This window comes from Colletotrichum costaricense (assembly GCF_030867565.1).
Source record: "Colletotrichum costaricense strain IMI 309622 chromosome Unknown Scaffold_8.1, whole genome shotgun sequence".
NCBI lineage: Eukaryota > Fungi > Ascomycota > Sordariomycetes > Glomerellales > Glomerellaceae > Colletotrichum > Colletotrichum costaricense.
The window spans coordinates 2,209,024-2,226,284 of NW_026848237.1; the positions used below are offsets into that span (position 1 = coordinate 2,209,024).

A 17,261-nucleotide genomic window follows, 5' to 3' on the forward strand; every position below is an offset into this window, starting at 1 on the left:
GATGAACGGGACGGGACTGGACTGGACTGGACTGGACAGTCGTAGGGGAACGGTTATTGTAGTACGTTTATACCCTAGTGTTTTGCTTTGGCTGGTCAGGGGAACCAGGGACACGAGAAATACAGAGGAAGAAAGCCTCTCTGGATGAGGCTTGAGTTGAATTCAAGAAGTCTTTGGGACACAGTTTGGGCGTGTCACGATGTTGATATGTGAATATATTCCCCTCCATGTGGGAACTCGTCTCGATATACCCCTCAAAGACAAAGTTGCTCTGTTCCAGTCGCCCTTCCGCCCGCTTCGGAGCCCCTTTTATTAGGCTCTGTTTTGTTGGATAATTCCTATGTGATACACTGAGTGTAACAAGTCGTAAGCAACTTCTTAGAATCGATTTCATCATATACCAAGGCAATCATTCGTGACAGGGGCAATAAGTTGAAGTGGCAAGACATTGTATCCTTGATCTGTATCTGTATCTATATCTAACGATATGGAAGATAGTTTATCGACCTCTCTTTACATCGCCACATCTCTAATCCAAACAAAACCCTATAACCCGAGCCAACGCCAGAGTATCCAAATCATTATCTCTCAAAGCAAATTCGCACGCTATGCACCAGGTCGTCTTCAAATACAAAAAGACTTGACGATAAAACAAAGGGAAGACAATCGAGTCTGACACGACGCCTAAGCAAAGACGGGAGCAATGTTGGCCTTCTCGATACTGGGCGTGGCAACGCTGAACACCTCGGGCCACAGGAACATCTTCTCCTCGGCAGGCGTGATGGCGACGAGCTTGGGGATCGCCGACTTGCTCGACATGCGTCTCCACATGTTGGCGCGCGGGTTGAATGCGGCGGGCATACCCTTTCCGCCCGTCTTCTTGTCGTCCTCGTCGCGAATGCGCTGGATCTCGGTCTGGATATCGGCAAAGGTGTCAAAGGGGATGTAGGCAATGGAGTTCTCGACGCAGTACTCCTCTAGACGCAGGCCGCGGCGCGCAAACAGCACGTCGGCCTGGCGCGCGGCAGGCAGATCGGAGACGCCGTCACCGATGAAGACGATGAGGGGGATGGTGCCGTCCTCGCACGCCATCTCGGCCTGCTCGCGGGCCTCGCCCATGGAGAGCGCCTTGTCATGGCCGAGCTCGTTGTCGTGGCGCCAGATGGGCTTCCAGGCAGAGCCGTCGTCGGTGATCTCGGCCTCGTTGGCAACGATGTCAATGTGCGCCGAGGCGTCCTCGCCGAGGAATGTGTCGAGGACGCGGCGGAGGATGGGCTTGAGGCCGGCGGAGATGACGTTGAAGGGGATCTCGTTGGCGATGCAGTACTTGTGGAACTCCTGGAAGGCCGGGTCGATCTCGAGCTTCTTCTCCATCACCTCGAAGCCGTCGTCAAAGGGGACGTTGAGGGATCCCCACATCTCCTCGGATACATCGCGGAAGGAGCGCTCGCCGGACTTGATTTGCTCGTCGAGGATCTCGCGCTGCTCGGAGCCGCAGCCGTGGGCGTCGAAGAGGATATGGCCGGTGTCCTGCATGAAGATTGTTCCGTCAAAGTCTGGAGGATTCGTTGTCAGCAAGTGGCGAGATCCAGGGGTGAACGGAGGTGATCTTACCTGAGAAGCAGATGATCTTGCGCTTCTTGTTTTGCGAAGCAGGCAGGCCAGACTCGGCGGCGGCCTTGACTGTTGAGGGAGAGATGGCGATAGGCATTGTGGCGATTGGAAGATTGTGTATACTTTGGTTGTATCAAGATGTGGGCTTTTACTGGCACTGAAAGAGATACTTATAGTCTCGATTAGATACGCAAAAGAGGTTGGGTAGTTGGGAATTAAAGTTGTCACGACCAAGTTTCAACGGGAGGTGTCCAGCTTTAATAGAAGTCAATGCAATGCCCACATGCGATACTGCCGAACTCTCGACCGAACCGGTAACGGCAAAGAAAGGGGAAAAAGGCGCAAAGCCAGCCGGCCAGCCAAAGTATCCTCTTCACGATGACGGCCTGAATTCCGAAAGGTAGTTGGCTTCTTCTTCACACCCCTCCCCGCTACCCCCGTCCCTCCCCCGAGTCCTCCGCCAAATACGGGGCGTCAGGGCGCGCCAACCTGCATGAGCAAAGGGCTTTCACGAAAGAGAAACTAGGTATACCAGAACGAGGGGGTCATGGATCATGGCCGAACAAGAAGAACCCTAGCCAAGGCCAGCCAGCCTTTGAGCGAGAAGGACTCCGCTCTCGTTGGGATTCTCAAAAGCCGCTTCCGGGATGCTACTGCACAATGGCAAGCGGCCGAGACGCCGACTCGGACGGCGTCAACGGGCGCACCGCAGACTGCCAGTCGCCAATGGACACCACATACGATGACGGCGTCTCACAGGGCCCCAAAGGGCAAAGGCATCTGGCTTTTCCGAACTATGCCCACTTGGGACGTTCTAGCGCGAACGAGGAGCAGGGCCAGATTCGAGCAGTGTATGGAGTATGACTGGCTATTTCCTTTACCCCCCTTTCTCTCTGACTCTTGGGCTTTTTTTTTTCAGAATTGCGGGATGGGTTGGCTGTACCTATTGCCACGCTCCCACACCCTCGCACGCGGAACGGAAGGCGGCCGGCTGTGCAATCTGACAAATGGCTGTGGGCGATGTGGCAGACAGCCACTTGGGGGCTCCAACCAGGTCTCAGAGTCTAGCAGAGCCTCTGATGATCGCCAGGAGAAAGATTTCTCCAACGAGCCCGGAACGAGTCCAGTGGAATGGCAGTCCTTGGTTCGCACCTTATTGGCATTCAGCCCTCCCAAAGCCGACATTCGGAAAGGTTAAGAACAAAGTGAACAGACAAAACTGTTTCCGACTGTTCGAGACAGCCACCAGAATGGCCGAGAATGGCTGCAGAATCCGATGCTTCGGTCAGCGAAGCGTGCCCCATCAGTTCACTTGAGCAGGGGGGGACGGATCGGGAGGCGACATGATACATCCATCCGAAAAGTGAGAGAGTGTGGGAAAAAAGATAAAATCAACAGAGAAAGGTGCCACCAAACAGAACATTCCAGCCCCCCCCCCTCCCCCCGAACCACGGTCGAAAGCCTGGCCGCATCAGTACATAAGTAGACATGGGGGAAATGGGAAATATGCCACCGAGAGCGGAGTCTAAAGCCCGTCGTCCCCACATTCACTGCGCCGAGCTGATCCAAGCAAAGCAGAAAACGTAAGGAAAGTTGGGACATGAAGATGCCAGAGAGGATGAAGGTGCTGCATTGAGGGTGCGGTAGACGGCATTGCGTCGTTCCATGATGCGTGCAAGGATACATGGTGACAAGTCCACAGTCGTTTCTTTGCCAACAGCAGAGGCATGTGGCATTTGGTTGGCGGATGGGGGAATCAACATGAGGAATTGATGGGAAAATGGTCAAATTCGAGCTACCTGCACGGTGATGTCATTCCGTCCCTCAGTGGGGCTCTCTATCGCGTTGCTTGAGGCGTAAAGTACCTTACTCCGTAGTTGCTGAGAAGAGCACCAAAAGGGCTCTAATATGCCCTGGTCCGCGTCCGACATGCAGTTTAACTGCGCTTAACCTTCAACGAGATGCGCTAGCCAAGTGACTTTTTGTCGTAACGCGATGCGACGCGATGCAGGCAAGCTTGGCCACGGTGTACGTGCCTTGGTCGTTTGGCCCCCGAGTCGTTACTAAGTTGCTGCTACACTCCAGGTCGTCTAGCCCAAGGCCCGTGGAGACGTGCATATGCATTGTGAAAGGGGCTTGAGCCTTGAGCCTTGAGGACGAGATCGAAACAATCGAGGTCGGCGATGCTGGGGCAAACGAGCGGAGCCTCCATCCTTCTCCAGTCTCCATGCTCGGAACCTGGACGTGCCCTCCATGTTCGCTCCAATGAATCCATCCCATCTGTAGCGGCCCGGTCTGCTCATTCGTCTGGTTTCCGGTTGACTGAGGCCTCGACGAGTCCTCGCCATGCAGTTGTGCGAGGAGCATGTTCTAGCCGATCAAGGCCCATGTCCGTTTTGGCGGTGAACACAATGAGGCCTGTGCTGTACATACCAAGGTGAGCCAGACCAGTAGGAACCTGCAATCCTTCACAAAGAGTCCTTATCGACGGCGTCAAACCCCTTGCGAGCCGTCATAAGGTAGCAGACCTTGACCGGTAGATTACGGCTGATATCTTCAACCTACAGCAACCGATGACGTTGAAGGCGCTCTTTGCATGTGTCTGCAGAAATGAGATGTAGTGACTGAGCATACGTAGTATGCATCGCGCAATCTGTAAACTCGACCTTCTCTGAGCCCCGCGCGTCCGTGCAAGACCCTGAGTGCTCACTTTACTTTACCCCTCCACGTCCGGCTTCGATCCACAATGCTAGACCGGCGAGACAAGCGAGACAAAATTCGATGCTGTGCGATGCGAAAGATAGTGGCAACTTTTTTTTTCGTTTTTTTTTTTTTCGGATGTCCTGCTCATCACACCTTACTCAAACTCAATCCTTGCCGGAAAGTCTGCTCCGTCAGCCAGAACTGTTCAAAGCGCAAGTTCCACTGGACTATCCTGGCAGTAAGCCCTAATAGCAATTGCTTGCCTGTGATTTTTGTACTTCTTTGACTTTGAAAGTTGGGAGAAAGCCCTGAGTCAGGCGCATGGGGCCCCGGCCGTCCAGTTGGCGCTTGGTGCTAATCAAGAATGGGAAGCCATGATGTCAATCTGCCGATGTGTAAAGCCACCGATCCGTCACCTCGGGCGGCTTCGGTCAACCGGCCCTCTCAGTCCAGTCCCGTCCTATCATGACCCGGGGGGTTGTTCATGCATGCCCGAAACAAACAGCTGGCCAGACGGTCTCGGCGAAACCATAGACCCTTCGAGCCCTGCCGATCACTGGCGGGTCGCGCGCATCTGGCAAAGAAGGAACCGACTTTCGGATCAAGCGAGGGCGAACGGATGGGTATCTTCAAGTGGAAAGTAGTAATTCGAGTGGTCTCGTTGCGCTTTTCCGAGCCGTTGTATCTCCATTGAGTTCCTCTAAACCGTACGCCTAACATTATGCCTCATCAGCAGTACACACCGCCCCGCTGTCTACCTTATGCAGACACCTTGGGGCTGTACTTAGTCGCCGCCTTGTCGAATAGCGCACTCTTCTCCTCCAGGTCCACAAGGAACTGGTGCTGGGGGTCCGCCGCCTTCAATTTTCTGTGTCCACGTGGTTAGCAGGTCGACTCGACGCCTTGGTCGTGCATCGGAACTTACTCCGTGAACTCCTTGGGATCTTGGCCCGAAATCACCGTCAACACCAGAAGGTTGGCAATGGCTTCGGCATAGCCTGCGTCCTTGGCCAGAGCCTGGTCCAACGCTGCCTGTGCCTCCTCTGTGCGTCCAAGGTGCAGCTCAGCAACGGCCTGAGAGACAAGAGTTGCAATGGACGACGTTGCCGGCGCCTGCGCAAGCTCCTCGAACACGTAGAAAGCCTGCTGATACTTGTCTCCGCCCTGTACTTTCTTAGTCTCGTTCTTTCATTCGTGGTGTAGTTATCGTACCTGTCTCAGACCAACCCATGACTCGGCCAAGTTGACCAGTAAACTATCCTGTGCCCATCGTCTCGCGGCGGTAACCTCCTTGAGGGCGAGGTCGTTACGGTTCTGTTGGAGGTGGATCTGAACAATCAGGGCAACAGCGTCCACTGCGAGTCCCGGGTCAGCGCCAATTCCTTCAACTAATGGGAGTCAAACGCACAGCTTCCCTGGTGCTGTGAAAGCAAGGCAAGAGCTTCCTCTGACTTGCCCGCAGCCTGCAGGATTGTACCTCCAACAATCTGGACTGTAGCGTTCTCCCCCTCGGATGCGGCGAGCTTCTCGATGGTCTTCACGGCAGAATCCGTCTTGCCAAGTGCGCTCTCAGCGAGCGCTCCAAGGGCGACCAGTTCAGGCTCCTTCTCTCCCTGCACCTCGGCGATGACATCTTCGGCTTGACCAAGGGCGATGCGGGCTCGCAGGACTAGAACGCGGGCGGGAAGCTCATTCTCGGAGGAAAGGGCAGAAGTATCGTAATCAATGACCTCCTGGTACTGGCCTTGGTGGAAATAGTTGTGGACGTTGATCAATTCGCCTTCGGCAGAGTAGGGGTCCATCTTGGCGGTTTCGTTCGTTCGTTCGGAGGGAGGTTGTCGTTGATGATTGATGCCAACTAACGGGCAACTGCGATGTGTTCCCCTTGACCACTTAATTGATGTGGGGGCCTTTCAAGCAACGTGGAACCCTGAGAAGACACGGAGGAAGCCGTGGCCGGGAAGGTGGATCTGCCGGGTGGTCTGTGCGCCATGGACGACCAGGAACCAACAACACCAACGTCCAGGCTTGATATTTGATCATCATCCAACAGCCCACCTTGAAGACGCAAAATATTGGTGTAGGATTATGAAACTCGCTATACGTGTGGTATGGAGAGATGAATGAGGCTCTCACACCTTGCACTGTCTGAGATATAGTTTCCCCGAGATTATTTCAAGTTGAACGTCTCTAATGAGATTCACACCATCTGTTTGACAAAGCAAAGCAGCGCTCGAAAAAATCACACCTTCAGCCAAGTGGCCGTAGATCCCCAATCCATAGAAGATTCAAGCTTCATTCGATCGCCTGGTTGTACTCTTAATGCTAATCAGCAGGTTTCACAACGTTCGTGGTAGTGAGTCCTACATATCATTATCCCCAGCAATAGCTACGGGAGGTAGCAACTTCGAGCATAAAACGAGGAAAAAATGAGACGATCAGCTTCTAGTAAAGGCTGTGGGAGCAAGGTATGGGAAACATTCTCTTATAGAGACCAGGGCCAGTGCCAGTGAACACTACTTCTGATTCTATGAGTATAGGACATATGATACACCATTGAAATGTCATCTTAGGGACCATACATGTACTCCTCTATGAGTATTACATACTTCTCAATAGTTCGAGGTCACAATGCCTGCATTGAGGTGCGCATTGCATCTATAAAGGAGGTTCGCTTACCAAGTCAAGTGTCCAGCCTGAAAGATGGGGCAAAGTTCATCTGGAATATCGTCTGGAATATAATGATGAATATATCAAAGACAACAATGGTAGATTGGTTTCCAATTTCTTGCTTCCTGCCATCCAGGCACAGGTGCTCTTTCCCTCAATATTTGGAGAATTACTATGCCCAAGTTCACGCATCTTCTCTCATCACACTGCATCACTCTCGACGATCACACAAGTATCACACCTCTCGAATCCCCCAGTCACTCACCAACTTCTCTTTCATGGAAGTCGTCTTCACTCCGCCCCTGAGTTCTCATCTTGTAGGCTTGGTGCATAGCCTGGCTCCCATGAACCTTCGTTACCTCGTACTGCTCCCTTTTGTTGATGAAGATTTTCTCCTTGTTCTGCTTAACGGCTTATTCTTACGAACCGCTCACGTCAAATCCCGCTTCCATCTTGCCTTTCGCCTCTCCTTCGACTGAAGTTTTGACGCACATCACTCCGTCCGGACTCGAATCACCTGACCTACCCGTCTGGTCTTCCCGCTCATCTAACGATGGATTCTTTTGACCCGCTTGAATTGAGGGAGGCAGGCCCTCAGAAGCCTAGAGGGCCCCTCGAGCCCAGCGTCCTCGACCGGAAGAGGCCAGTGGCTCGATTTCCAGACAGCTTTTCTGCCAATCTCGGTCGCAAGACTTCCTCCTTCTTTCGTCAAGACGATTTCACTCCTGGATTCGACCAAAAATCCTCATCATCTCCTCCTCCCCTTCCCGAAAGCCAGGGCATCATTCATCGAAAACGAGACGTTTTACCTGGCTCACCTTCTCCATCGAGTACTCGCGATCGTCAAACATTCGTCGCGTCTTCGGTCAAGGCAATGGTCGCGAAATTCGAAGGAGCAACTGCTACACTCGAGAAATCCGACAACATGTCTGACCACGGAGATTTCGATCTCACCCCCGCCTCGTCGCCCGTTGCCGACAAGGGCAAGGGCAAGGCGTCGTTTGATGAGTCTACTGACACCACCGCTGCTTCTGTCGCGACTGGTGATGCTTCTCAGCCCGAGAAGAAAAAATCCGTTCGAGAGATTGTTGACCTGGAGCTTCTCAAGATGGAGAACTACTTCAATGACGAGTCCCTTGCGCGCTCTCTCGACAACTATGTTGCTCCGAAGCACATTCACACCAAGGTCAAGGTCCTTCCTCTTGAGGAAGATGAGGGCGTCTCCATGGTGAAGGCTGCTAAGATTGAACTGTGGAACAAGTTGGCTTCGCTCAACGAGGCCTTTGAGAAGCGCCACCCGTCCGCCAAGGAAGAGCGTCTCGCCCAGGAAGCTGCTTTCGATGCCACCAACGCTCGTCTCGACGAAATTTTCGGAGAACCATCCAAGCAGGGTGCTCTGAACGAAGAGACCAAGAAGTCCACCCGTGCCGAACGCAGAGCCGAGCAAAAGGCCCAGAAGAAGGCCGACAAGAAAGCCCAAAAGGCTCGCAAGGGTGAGGTTCCCGTCGCTACTGCCCCTCAGGCTGTCACTTCGCCTACCCTTGAAGAGCACACCACCAAGGAGGCTTCGCTTCGCGAGAAGTATCCAGAGATCTACGCAAAGATTGACTACTGGCGCGCTCTTGGTGCTGCCAAGAAGCCCGCTGACCTTCTCGATCCTGCCGACTCTGGTAGCGAGTACACTGACGACGTCCACTCTGAAGACGATTCGCTTCTTGCAGCTCCTTCTCAGCCCGTGGCCCACGAGACCCAGACGACCACCGCCTATGGTCAAGCCGCGGAGAGCAAAAGCCAGACGAAAGAGGCCTCTACCGATGATGATTCTTCTTCTTCCGATGATGATGACTCGAGCACTGGCTCGTCCAACGGTGACCCGTTCCACTTGAACAAGTACCTCACGCCAGAGTATCAGGCAAAGGCCCAGGCTTACCTCAAGGCCTTCGACGAGGCTCAAGCTCAAGTTACAGACAAGCCTAGCGATAAGCCCGTCTACGGACCCGCTCCTCCACCTTCCTCCACTCAGTCTGGGGGAAAGACCATCGCCGGCAAGCCGACTGCCATGGATAGCCGTTCCCAGCAAACTGCGGAAAGCGACGAGTCTTACACCTTCATCCAGAGAGACCCGAAGGAGGTTGATGCGTTCTAGAGCAACGTTCGAACCTCACTTCACGTCTCCGACGATGAACTATCCGATACCGACGACGTCAAGGTTGCCAAGGTCTCTGCTGCTCAGCAGGAGCGAGATGAGATCAACCGTCGTGCGTACGAGCGCGTCAATGCCGCTCACGCTCGTGGTGAAATTGTTCACCTCGAGAATACCAAGCCGATTCGCGACACTTTCTCGACTGATATCAAGAAGGAGGACATCGTCCCCGGTTTCGGAAAGGGCAAGAACAAGCAGGCTCCTGCCGCCTTCGACGAGGAGGTCTACGCCCACCGCTCGATTGCGTCTCACACCATGAAGCCTGCTCCGCTTCGCATCCCCTCTCGCGCCAAGCAGCCTGCGGTCGACAACGACAAGCCCGGCGCCAAGGACGCCTCGCAGGCTCAGAGAAAGACGTCCTCTGTCTCCGATGCTCCGCGCTCGTCAAACTCCAGTAGGTACCGTATGGTTGCTGGAGAGTCCACCTCCTTCACTCAGGCCTACAACGGCAACAACCCGTTCCTGAACAGAACCACGAGCGGCTCTTCCACTCAGAGCGGCGGTCCGAGAAGTAGCGGTAGCGCTCGCAACTTCAGCTGGCCCAAGAGACCCAAGAGCAGCAAGTACGACTTTGTCGACAGTGATGACGAGGAGGCCACCAAGAAGAAGAAGTCGGACAAGACCCCGGCTCAGACTCAGACCACCACATCTAGCAGTAGTAGCTCCCCTAGGACTCTTCTGGATAACACCAAGTGCCTCACCGGCTTCACTCGCAAGATGGCGCCGCTCCCAAAGCCCCCGGTCGATGACGAGACTGGCGCCCACCGGAGCTTCACGCCTGAGGAGTACAAGACCGTCATCCAGGACGAGTTTAACCGTTTCGTCCAGCAGTCTCCCGAGAAGAAGGCGCGCGATCTCGAGACGGCTCTTGCCATCCTTAACGGTGTCCCATCTGCGTCCTCGTCCGCCAGCCGTACCCCGACTGCCCCGGCTCCCGCTGCTGCCTCGGACAACATCACTCGTCAGACCGTGACTGTCAACCCTTCCCTGCAGCGTCCTGCTGTCCGCCTCGCCGGCGCCACCGCCCTCCCACCCACGCCCGCCACGTCCGTTGTTCCCGCGACCATGTCCCAGCAGATGGCTGATCTGGACGACTTCTTCGCGGAGGAAAATGACCACTATTACACCACCTCCGGCCCTGCCGCCGTGGGCTCCAGCTACGCCTCGAGCTACAACTCCACCGCCTCCACTGGCGAGAAGAACCAGGGGGAGAAGGAGAGCCAGTACAAGGACGAGCCCTGGAATGATCCCAACTACCACGAGGAGGCCCTCTCCCACGGCTACGCCTTCAAGAAGACGGGCTACAACAATCTTCCTGACGACATGGACCCTGTCCCCCTCACCCGCGGCCAGCGCCGTGAGGTCCTTGAGCACTACGGGATGACCGAGGCAGACTACCCTGCTCCTCCCGTCGGCTACCCCAACCCTCCCGGCCCCGAGCCCGGCACCGTCGCTCCCCCTTGCCCCTCGCGCCCTGCTCCGTCTGTTCCCGGCCGGGTCACTTCGGCTGGCAGCATCGGCGGAGGAGATAGCAGCGCCTCCAGCACCCACGACGGCTACAGCGACGCTTTCGCTCCTGCTCAGGCTGATACCCAGGCTCAGGCTCCTGCTACTTTCCAGAGCCTCCGCACCCCTCGTCGCTTCCGTCGCGCTGCGACTGCGCCCCCGGCGCCTGCTCCCGACAGCCCTGCTCCTGGCTACGACGCTGACTGGTTCTGAACGAATGAATGATGAAGAAGCATGACAATATGAAGACGAAGAGACGCATGAATGAATCGATTTACGAACCGATTCGAGACGTCCTTTTTCTTTGCTGCTTTACGAAATGCTACTGCTTGTTTTGCTTGCGACAATTAACGAAAAACTGAGAAAATAACAAAAAAAAAGCAGCAACGACGATATGCTCAGAGTACCCATCATGGAAGCATCATCGTCGAACGGAAACTTGGCATGGAATCTCTCGGCATTTTATTCCCCTGGAACTGTTCTTGAGATCAACCCGCCTGGATTCCACGTCGCGACATGGCTTCAGTACACAAGCACCCAAAAAAAAAAAAAAAGGTTACGAAATCAACATAATACCCGCAAAAAAAAAAAAGACAACATGTTGGATCACAGGAAATGGATAGTCACTTCTTCGACTTACCACTCTTCCCCCCTCGAGTGAGGAGGTACTATTTGGGAAAAAGAGATCAAGACAGGCAACGTTTTCTCTTGCTTTTGGCAGAAGAATCTGGCTTACTCTCGACTCCTTCCAAGATTTTGCAACTCTACTCGTTCTTGTTAGAACACGACTCTGGGAGATATCCTGTTCTCCCGAGAAAAAGGAGAATTCCTCATAGTCAAACCCCCTGTTTTGCAAATGGCAGTCGCATCTCGCAATCGTCTTTTTGCGTGTTTGAGAACACCCTCGATTTTTCAGGGCACACGGCCGTGGCGAGATGAGTTTGAGGAAAGGAGGAATCGGACAGGATGGGATATGGTGGGGAAAAGGAAACGATATTCTCGTGAACACTTTCATTCTTGATTGATCCCCTCTTGAATCAAAGGTTGTCAGCCTAGCCGACCAAAGTAGATAGTCAACAGAATCGACCAAATTTGGATCGAGACACCGGAGGTTTTAGCTCCATTTCCTCCTCGCGTGACGTATGACTGGCATTGAACCTGCAACTACGCTTAATCGTATTGACTCGTGATAAGTTTGATAGGACCTCCCCTTTCCATACATCATGAGACCTATACCCAAAGACCGTCCACTCAAAATACCTGGCCCTGCTTCCTTCCCTTCGGCGAGCTCTTCCTTCTGCCAGGTCCTCGCGTCCTTCCTTCCCCTGTTCATGAGGCTGCTTACACCCACCTGCCCGTCCTTGCTCTTTTGACAATCTTGAGATACCAGATACTGCATCTCCTGGTCCGATGTCAATGTAAGCAGCCTGCGGCAACAAATCGCTCTCTCTTCCACCTATATCGCCAGAGAGAATCCTGTAGACACGCACACATAAAAATAGAGGCATCAGAAGTTCAGAAAATTGTTTTTAATTAGGTATCATCCCCCTATCCATGGCATATCAGCCCCTGTCGGGAGACAAAGGCCATTGTGCCGACTCCATTCATCAACGTAGCCTCTAGTGCGCGTTAAAGGACCTCCTTCTTCTCCTGTGTATGTACAGCATCGGATGCTGTGCTGCCAACAGAGTCTATGCCCTCTCTACAGAGCGACTCGACAGAGCGACTCGACAGCCATAGGAAGAAAGAGAGTAAAAAAAAGTGAAAAAGGAAACAAAGGGAATCACTCTTGTGAAAATTATTCGCTCGTATGTCCAGGTCCATCGCCCTTCCTTGCTGGATCTTCTGGCTCTCCTCAAGCAATCCCAGATACGCCGCCCCTATGCGGAATTCGTGTCCCTCATACATGACAAAGGTATATATAGAAAGGTCCCATCGTACAAGAAAGGAAGGAAGGAAGGGGAACTGATTAAGTGCCGCAAACACGCTCAAAAGGGTTCCACCTCTAAGCACTCTGTGGCGGTGCTCCGGCCGTGCCATTGTTCTCCGATTCAAAAGCCAACTTCCGAGGGTCAGCACTCTCCACCTTGGGAAAGTTTGGCTTCTCCATGCCGGATACCCCGCTGTCGGTCTCTCCAAAGGTGATTCCGAGGGAGTCTGCGTTCTTCTTCGCCTCGAGTGCTCGTCTTCTCTCGTCTTCTTGAGCTTCTTCGAGGTTCATCAACGCAGGAGGGCGGTGTCGCTGCTGTCTTGCCTTGGCGAGGGAAATGGTCTTTTGTTGATACGTCGTTGTTATCGCCTGGGTATCATCTCGGTCAATGGTAGCCTTCATGAGGGCTGCCATCCACAGTCTTCCTGACTTGAGATTGGGGACTGCAAAGTAGTGAACAGTCGGTTTGGTGAAGTTCACGGCGCGGGACAGGCCTGCGCGTGGTGGAACAAGCTTAAAGATGAACATGGTATCATCTCCCTTTTCTCCAGAGGCGTTGGCGTCGTGCCCGGTGGTAGCACCTGCGCCAGTGAGCTTGGCATGGAGTCCGGTCAGCTGTTCATTGTCGGCTGGAAGAACACGGTGGAAAGAGATATCAATGAGTCCCTTTTCTTGATCGTCATTCTCCGAGTAGTAGTATGAAAGTCGGCGTCCCTTGAGCACAAACAATCGAGGCTTCCATGTTGTCATGAGGTTGGAGCTCTTCTTTCTCATCCACCCGCTGTAGTCGGCATCTTTGACGGCTTCAGCGGGGCTGATCTTCAATAGTCCTCGTTGGTAAGCACTCGTCTCCTTCTTGCCCTTCTTCCTGCTGCCCTTGCTCGCTACGGTGGTGGCAGTGCTAGGGCTCTTTGCGGTATCAGGGGAATCGAGCTCGAAGCTGGGCCCCGCAGAGGGAGTACTCGATCCAGTTCTAGCGGGCGAGGGTAAAGGCGAGTCCTTCAGAGATGGGTCGATTGGCGAAGCCACCTTGTTGCGATCGCTCGAGACTGAATCCGAAATTGCGCGCAAGCCGGCCACCTTCATCGAGGGCTTCACAACAGCGGAAAGCCACTCAGCGTGAATTCCCTGGCGGGCCGCAGGAGACTCGGGCACCGGAGAGGCACGAGTCTTGCCTTCAAGTTTCGTGACGCTGGGTGCTCCAACGTCCTTGACGGGAGGCACGGGCCGCGCAGACTGAGTGGTGCTTGTTGAAGCAGTTCTTCTGTGGGCGGTGGACTGCATGCCGTAGTATTTTTGCGCGGCAGGGGAGGCCACGCTGTCACGGTTCGAGTCGACGCTTCCGAATCTTGAGTGCCTCGAAATAGCGGTAGCACTACGCACCCGTTGCTCCTCAGCGTAACTGTTCTTTCGGCCGTGGCTGGCGGTGCTATCGCGCTTCCTAAGCACGTTGCGGCGTCGGCCATCGACTTCAGTACCGCTAAAGTACCCGCGGTCGGTATCGATGGCGGACTCGGGAGCGTGTAGACCAGACTGTTGCATGACGTCTTGAAGCCCGGTAGAAGAAAGTGGTCGGCTTGAGGCGCTGCCAAGGGTCCAGTTCCTGTCAAATGATGGTTGCTTCTTATGAGCGCCATCGGTCTGGGGAAACGTTCCACTCGTGGCCAGCTTCGGTGTCACGGTGCTGGCCATAGGTTGTCCCGTCAAACGGAAGTCGGTGGACGACGAGTGCCTGCGAGAGTGGTGCAAATCTCTGACGGACGCAGCCGAAGGTCGTTTCATGTGAGATGGACGGGTGGGACTGTCGACAATCGGGGAGACTGGCGACACAATTGATGCTGTATCCAACTTCGGCGTTTGCGAAAAGGAAAGGCGCTTGCTTGAAAATGACATGGCTCTGTCGTCAACCGGTGTCATCCTGGGCATTGAGCTGGTCAGGGTGTCGGCGCGGCTTCTAGACCGCTTGGCATCTTCCGAACCCACATCACTGCCGTATGTCTGCGTCGTCCTTCTCGTCGTAATACCTAGGTTGTTACACTCGTCTTGCAGAGACTTGATTTTCTGCCACGTCTTGAGTCTCCTACCAACAGAACCCAGTTCGAATGCCTTGATGAAGAGGGAACTCTGGTCCATACCCAGCAAGACTTCACCGGTAATCTCTTGGTCGCGGAATACTTCGCAGTGCGATTTCTCAACGCCGACTGTGAATAGATACTCGGCAACTTGGTCCGGTGTCCATGCCTCCACCTCGGATCGACTATGCATGCCCTCCTCTTCTTCGTCCGTTTCTTCGCCGTGGATGTAGGACATTCGATGATCGAGCTGAGCACTGTATTCGCTACCAGAGTCGGTGGGAGGGGCACGCATTGCGCCGTTGCTAGGCGTAGAGCGCAAATCGGTAATATGCTCGTCGATAACGTTGAGGGTCTCGCTGAGTACATGATCCTGGTTCGTGTTGATACGGCCGAGGGCCGCGGAGGGCGGCGCACTCACGGCTGGCGGCACACTCTCGATTGGAGCGGTTTCCTGCTTGATGTTGTTGAGAGGTAGAGTAACGGGGGCCGGAGACTCGGGTGGTGGCGTGGGAGTGGGTGGAGCGGCGGGGGTGGTAATCTTGTCGTCGGTCGGGTCGGGAGGGTTTGTTTGTTTGGATTCGTTCACCACTTCGGGCAGCGTTGCTAGTGGTTTCGAGAAGTTGTTCGCGGGTGCTGTCTTCGGAGCTGGCCTGGTATAGACTGAACCATGGATGATGAGCTTCTTGTTGTTTGCATAGGTTGGGTGCCATGTAGACGAACCTTCGGGAAACAGGCCGCTGTTTCCGTTGACGAGGTGCTTGCCCAGAAACCATCCATCTCCAAACTCGTCATCTCGTTCTATTAACTCAACTCGGTCGCCCTTGGTTAGGCTCAATTCGTCAGAGCTGCGAGCAATAAAGTCATCTGCAAGAAGAGAAAGACGTCAGATGGAATTCCACAGCGGAGAGACCCAGCCCGGGGCTGTCAAGGGCGGGGAGACGAAGATGCTGCATGACGCGAGCGAATACGAGTGACGAGGAGCGGGACAAGGCGGGCGAGTGGGCTCAGGCGTTGTTAGCGGATGAGTGGAATATGAACTTACGTATGACCAAGAGGGTATCGCCAACTTCTGGCTTCTGGAGAGCCATGATGTCGACGATGCCAGGCGCCGCGACAAATGCGGATGGCGTTTGCTGAAGAGAATGAGTTGTAACGGGATCAATACATAGGAGATGAGTTCGCTGGCTGGGCAGCCTGGTCTGGGCTGGACTTGACTTGGGTGCGACGACGACAAGGGGGGTGGAGACGTGCTGCTGGCGAAGCGAAAAAAAGAGTGGCAGTAGCCAGGGATTGTCAGTTGTTCGGCAGCTGGGACCAGGTAGGTATTAGGTGGTGACCGTGGTGGGCGGATAAGATGGTGAGGAGAAGTCGGATTGGAGGAGAGAAGGGCGAGGGTGGTGAATGGGAGATGATTGCGGACCGGGGTGGAAAGACAGGAAGGAGCAAAAGTTGGATGTGTTGACGATGGCCCCCAAAAAGGTTGTTTTTCTTGTCAATATGTCGAGGGCAAAAGGTTGTGGTTGGCGTTTCTTTCCCACGAGTATGAGGTCTCCTAGTCGTTCTCGTGTCGGACTCTCCTGGGCCGGCCACTCGGTGTGGTTACTGGTCTCGTCGGGCTGAAGAGCTGACTGCCGACAGCGTAAGAAAAAAAGTGGCGAGTTGTTGAAAAAGGGTCGTTGCTAGCTCGGGGGAAGCAATGGAAGCTGAGGTGCGAGGTTGGAGTTGCTCAAGGCAGTGTTGTGGGATGTGATTGGGGGACACAGAATTGGCGTAAAGGGCCGCTATTGGGTCATTGCGACGTAGAGGTAGGGCGCATAGACGACGCTGGGGACTTTAGTGGACGGATGATGGAGTAGGACGGGTCAGACGAAGCTGGAGTTGATGGTGGTGAGGCGATCCCAAATGGAAGCCTTCTGCCGTCCGCTGTACCGCTGTACCGCTGCACCTGCACCTGCACCTGCGCTGCGCTGCGTAGGGTATGCGCAGACCTCTTTGCAGTAGCTGGCTTGTGGTCTGGCCCGAGAAGCCACCTAATGAGATGCAGACCTCGAGGTTAGTTTGGTGGGTTTGGTCAATGTGAGGCCGACTGGGCAGTCGTGGGCTGGTGGTAAGTTGCTGACGGGTGTTTGATGTGGTTGTAAGGGGGAGGGGAGGAGAAGTCCGTACCGTGAAGGCCGAAAGTCTAATGTCTAATCCAATTGACGTCGAATTGTCGTTGTCGTCGGTAGAGCAAATATGCGATACGAGGCAAAGAAAGACCTGTCTTGGTGTTGTTCCTTCCTGAGGCAGAGTCGAGCATGTGCGATCCGCAGGGATGGATAACAAGAAGAAGAAAAAAGAAGAAGCAAAGGTGAGCCGTGAAGTGCACGGAACTAGAAGGTGGCAGGAAGGGGTCGCACGCTTGGGTTTCGAGTTGGGACGGAAGGAAGGGGCCGCGAGATGGTGGTGGTCTGGTCGAGGTGCAACTGATGGATGGGATGAGTGCCCGGATGAGTGAGGTGAGGTGAGGTGAAGCCTAAGGCGACAGTAGACGATTACTGGCTGGAGCTGAAGCCGTGAG

At 54.4% G+C, this 17,261-nt stretch overlaps 5 protein-coding genes across 5 annotated transcripts; 2 read left to right on the forward strand and 3 right to left on the reverse strand.

The window, feature by feature from the left end:
- Positions 1 to 684: 684 nt before the first annotated feature.
- On the reverse strand, positions 685 to 1,711 carry CCOS01_08750 (2,3-diketo-5-methylthio-1-phosphopentane phosphatase; the record flags this gene model as incomplete). Its single annotated transcript, XM_060456911.1, has 2 exons — positions 685 to 1,556; positions 1,615 to 1,711. 2 exons carry the CDS (start codon positions 1,709 to 1,711, stop codon positions 685 to 687), a joined length of 969 nt encoding a protein of 322 aa, XP_060313185.1.
- Positions 1,712 to 2,274: 563 nt separating this feature from the next.
- On the forward strand, positions 2,275 to 2,478 carry CCOS01_08751 (uncharacterized protein; the record flags this gene model as incomplete). The annotated part of the gene is made up of 1 exon (XM_060456912.1): positions 2,275 to 2,478. The coding sequence occupies one exon, from the start codon at positions 2,275 to 2,277 to the stop codon at positions 2,476 to 2,478; it is 204 nt and encodes a 67-aa protein (XP_060313186.1).
- A 2,598-nt stretch (positions 2,479 to 5,076) lies between these two features.
- Positions 5,077 to 6,218, reverse strand: CCOS01_08752 (coatomer epsilon subunit; the record flags this gene model as incomplete). Its single annotated transcript, XM_060456913.1, has 4 exons — positions 5,077 to 5,185; positions 5,243 to 5,481; positions 5,530 to 5,672; positions 5,726 to 6,218. Coding segments are annotated over 4 exons (984 nt in total), but the record flags the coding sequence as incomplete, so codon positions are not given.
- Positions 6,219 to 7,540: 1,322 nt separating this feature from the next.
- On the forward strand, positions 7,541 to 10,909 carry CCOS01_08753 (uncharacterized protein; the record flags this gene model as incomplete). Its single annotated transcript, XM_060456914.1, has 2 exons — positions 7,541 to 9,118; positions 9,197 to 10,909. The coding sequence occupies 2 exons, from the start codon at positions 7,541 to 7,543 to the stop codon at positions 10,907 to 10,909; spliced, it is 3,291 nt and encodes a 1,096-aa protein (XP_060313188.1).
- A 1,792-nt stretch (positions 10,910 to 12,701) lies between these two features.
- Positions 12,702 to 15,951, reverse strand: CCOS01_08754 (SAM domain-containing protein; the record flags this gene model as incomplete). Its single annotated transcript, XM_060456915.1, has 2 exons — positions 12,702 to 15,565; positions 15,744 to 15,951. Coding segments are annotated over 2 exons (3,072 nt in total), but the record flags the coding sequence as incomplete, so codon positions are not given.
- Positions 15,952 to 17,261: the final 1,310 nt, after the last annotated feature.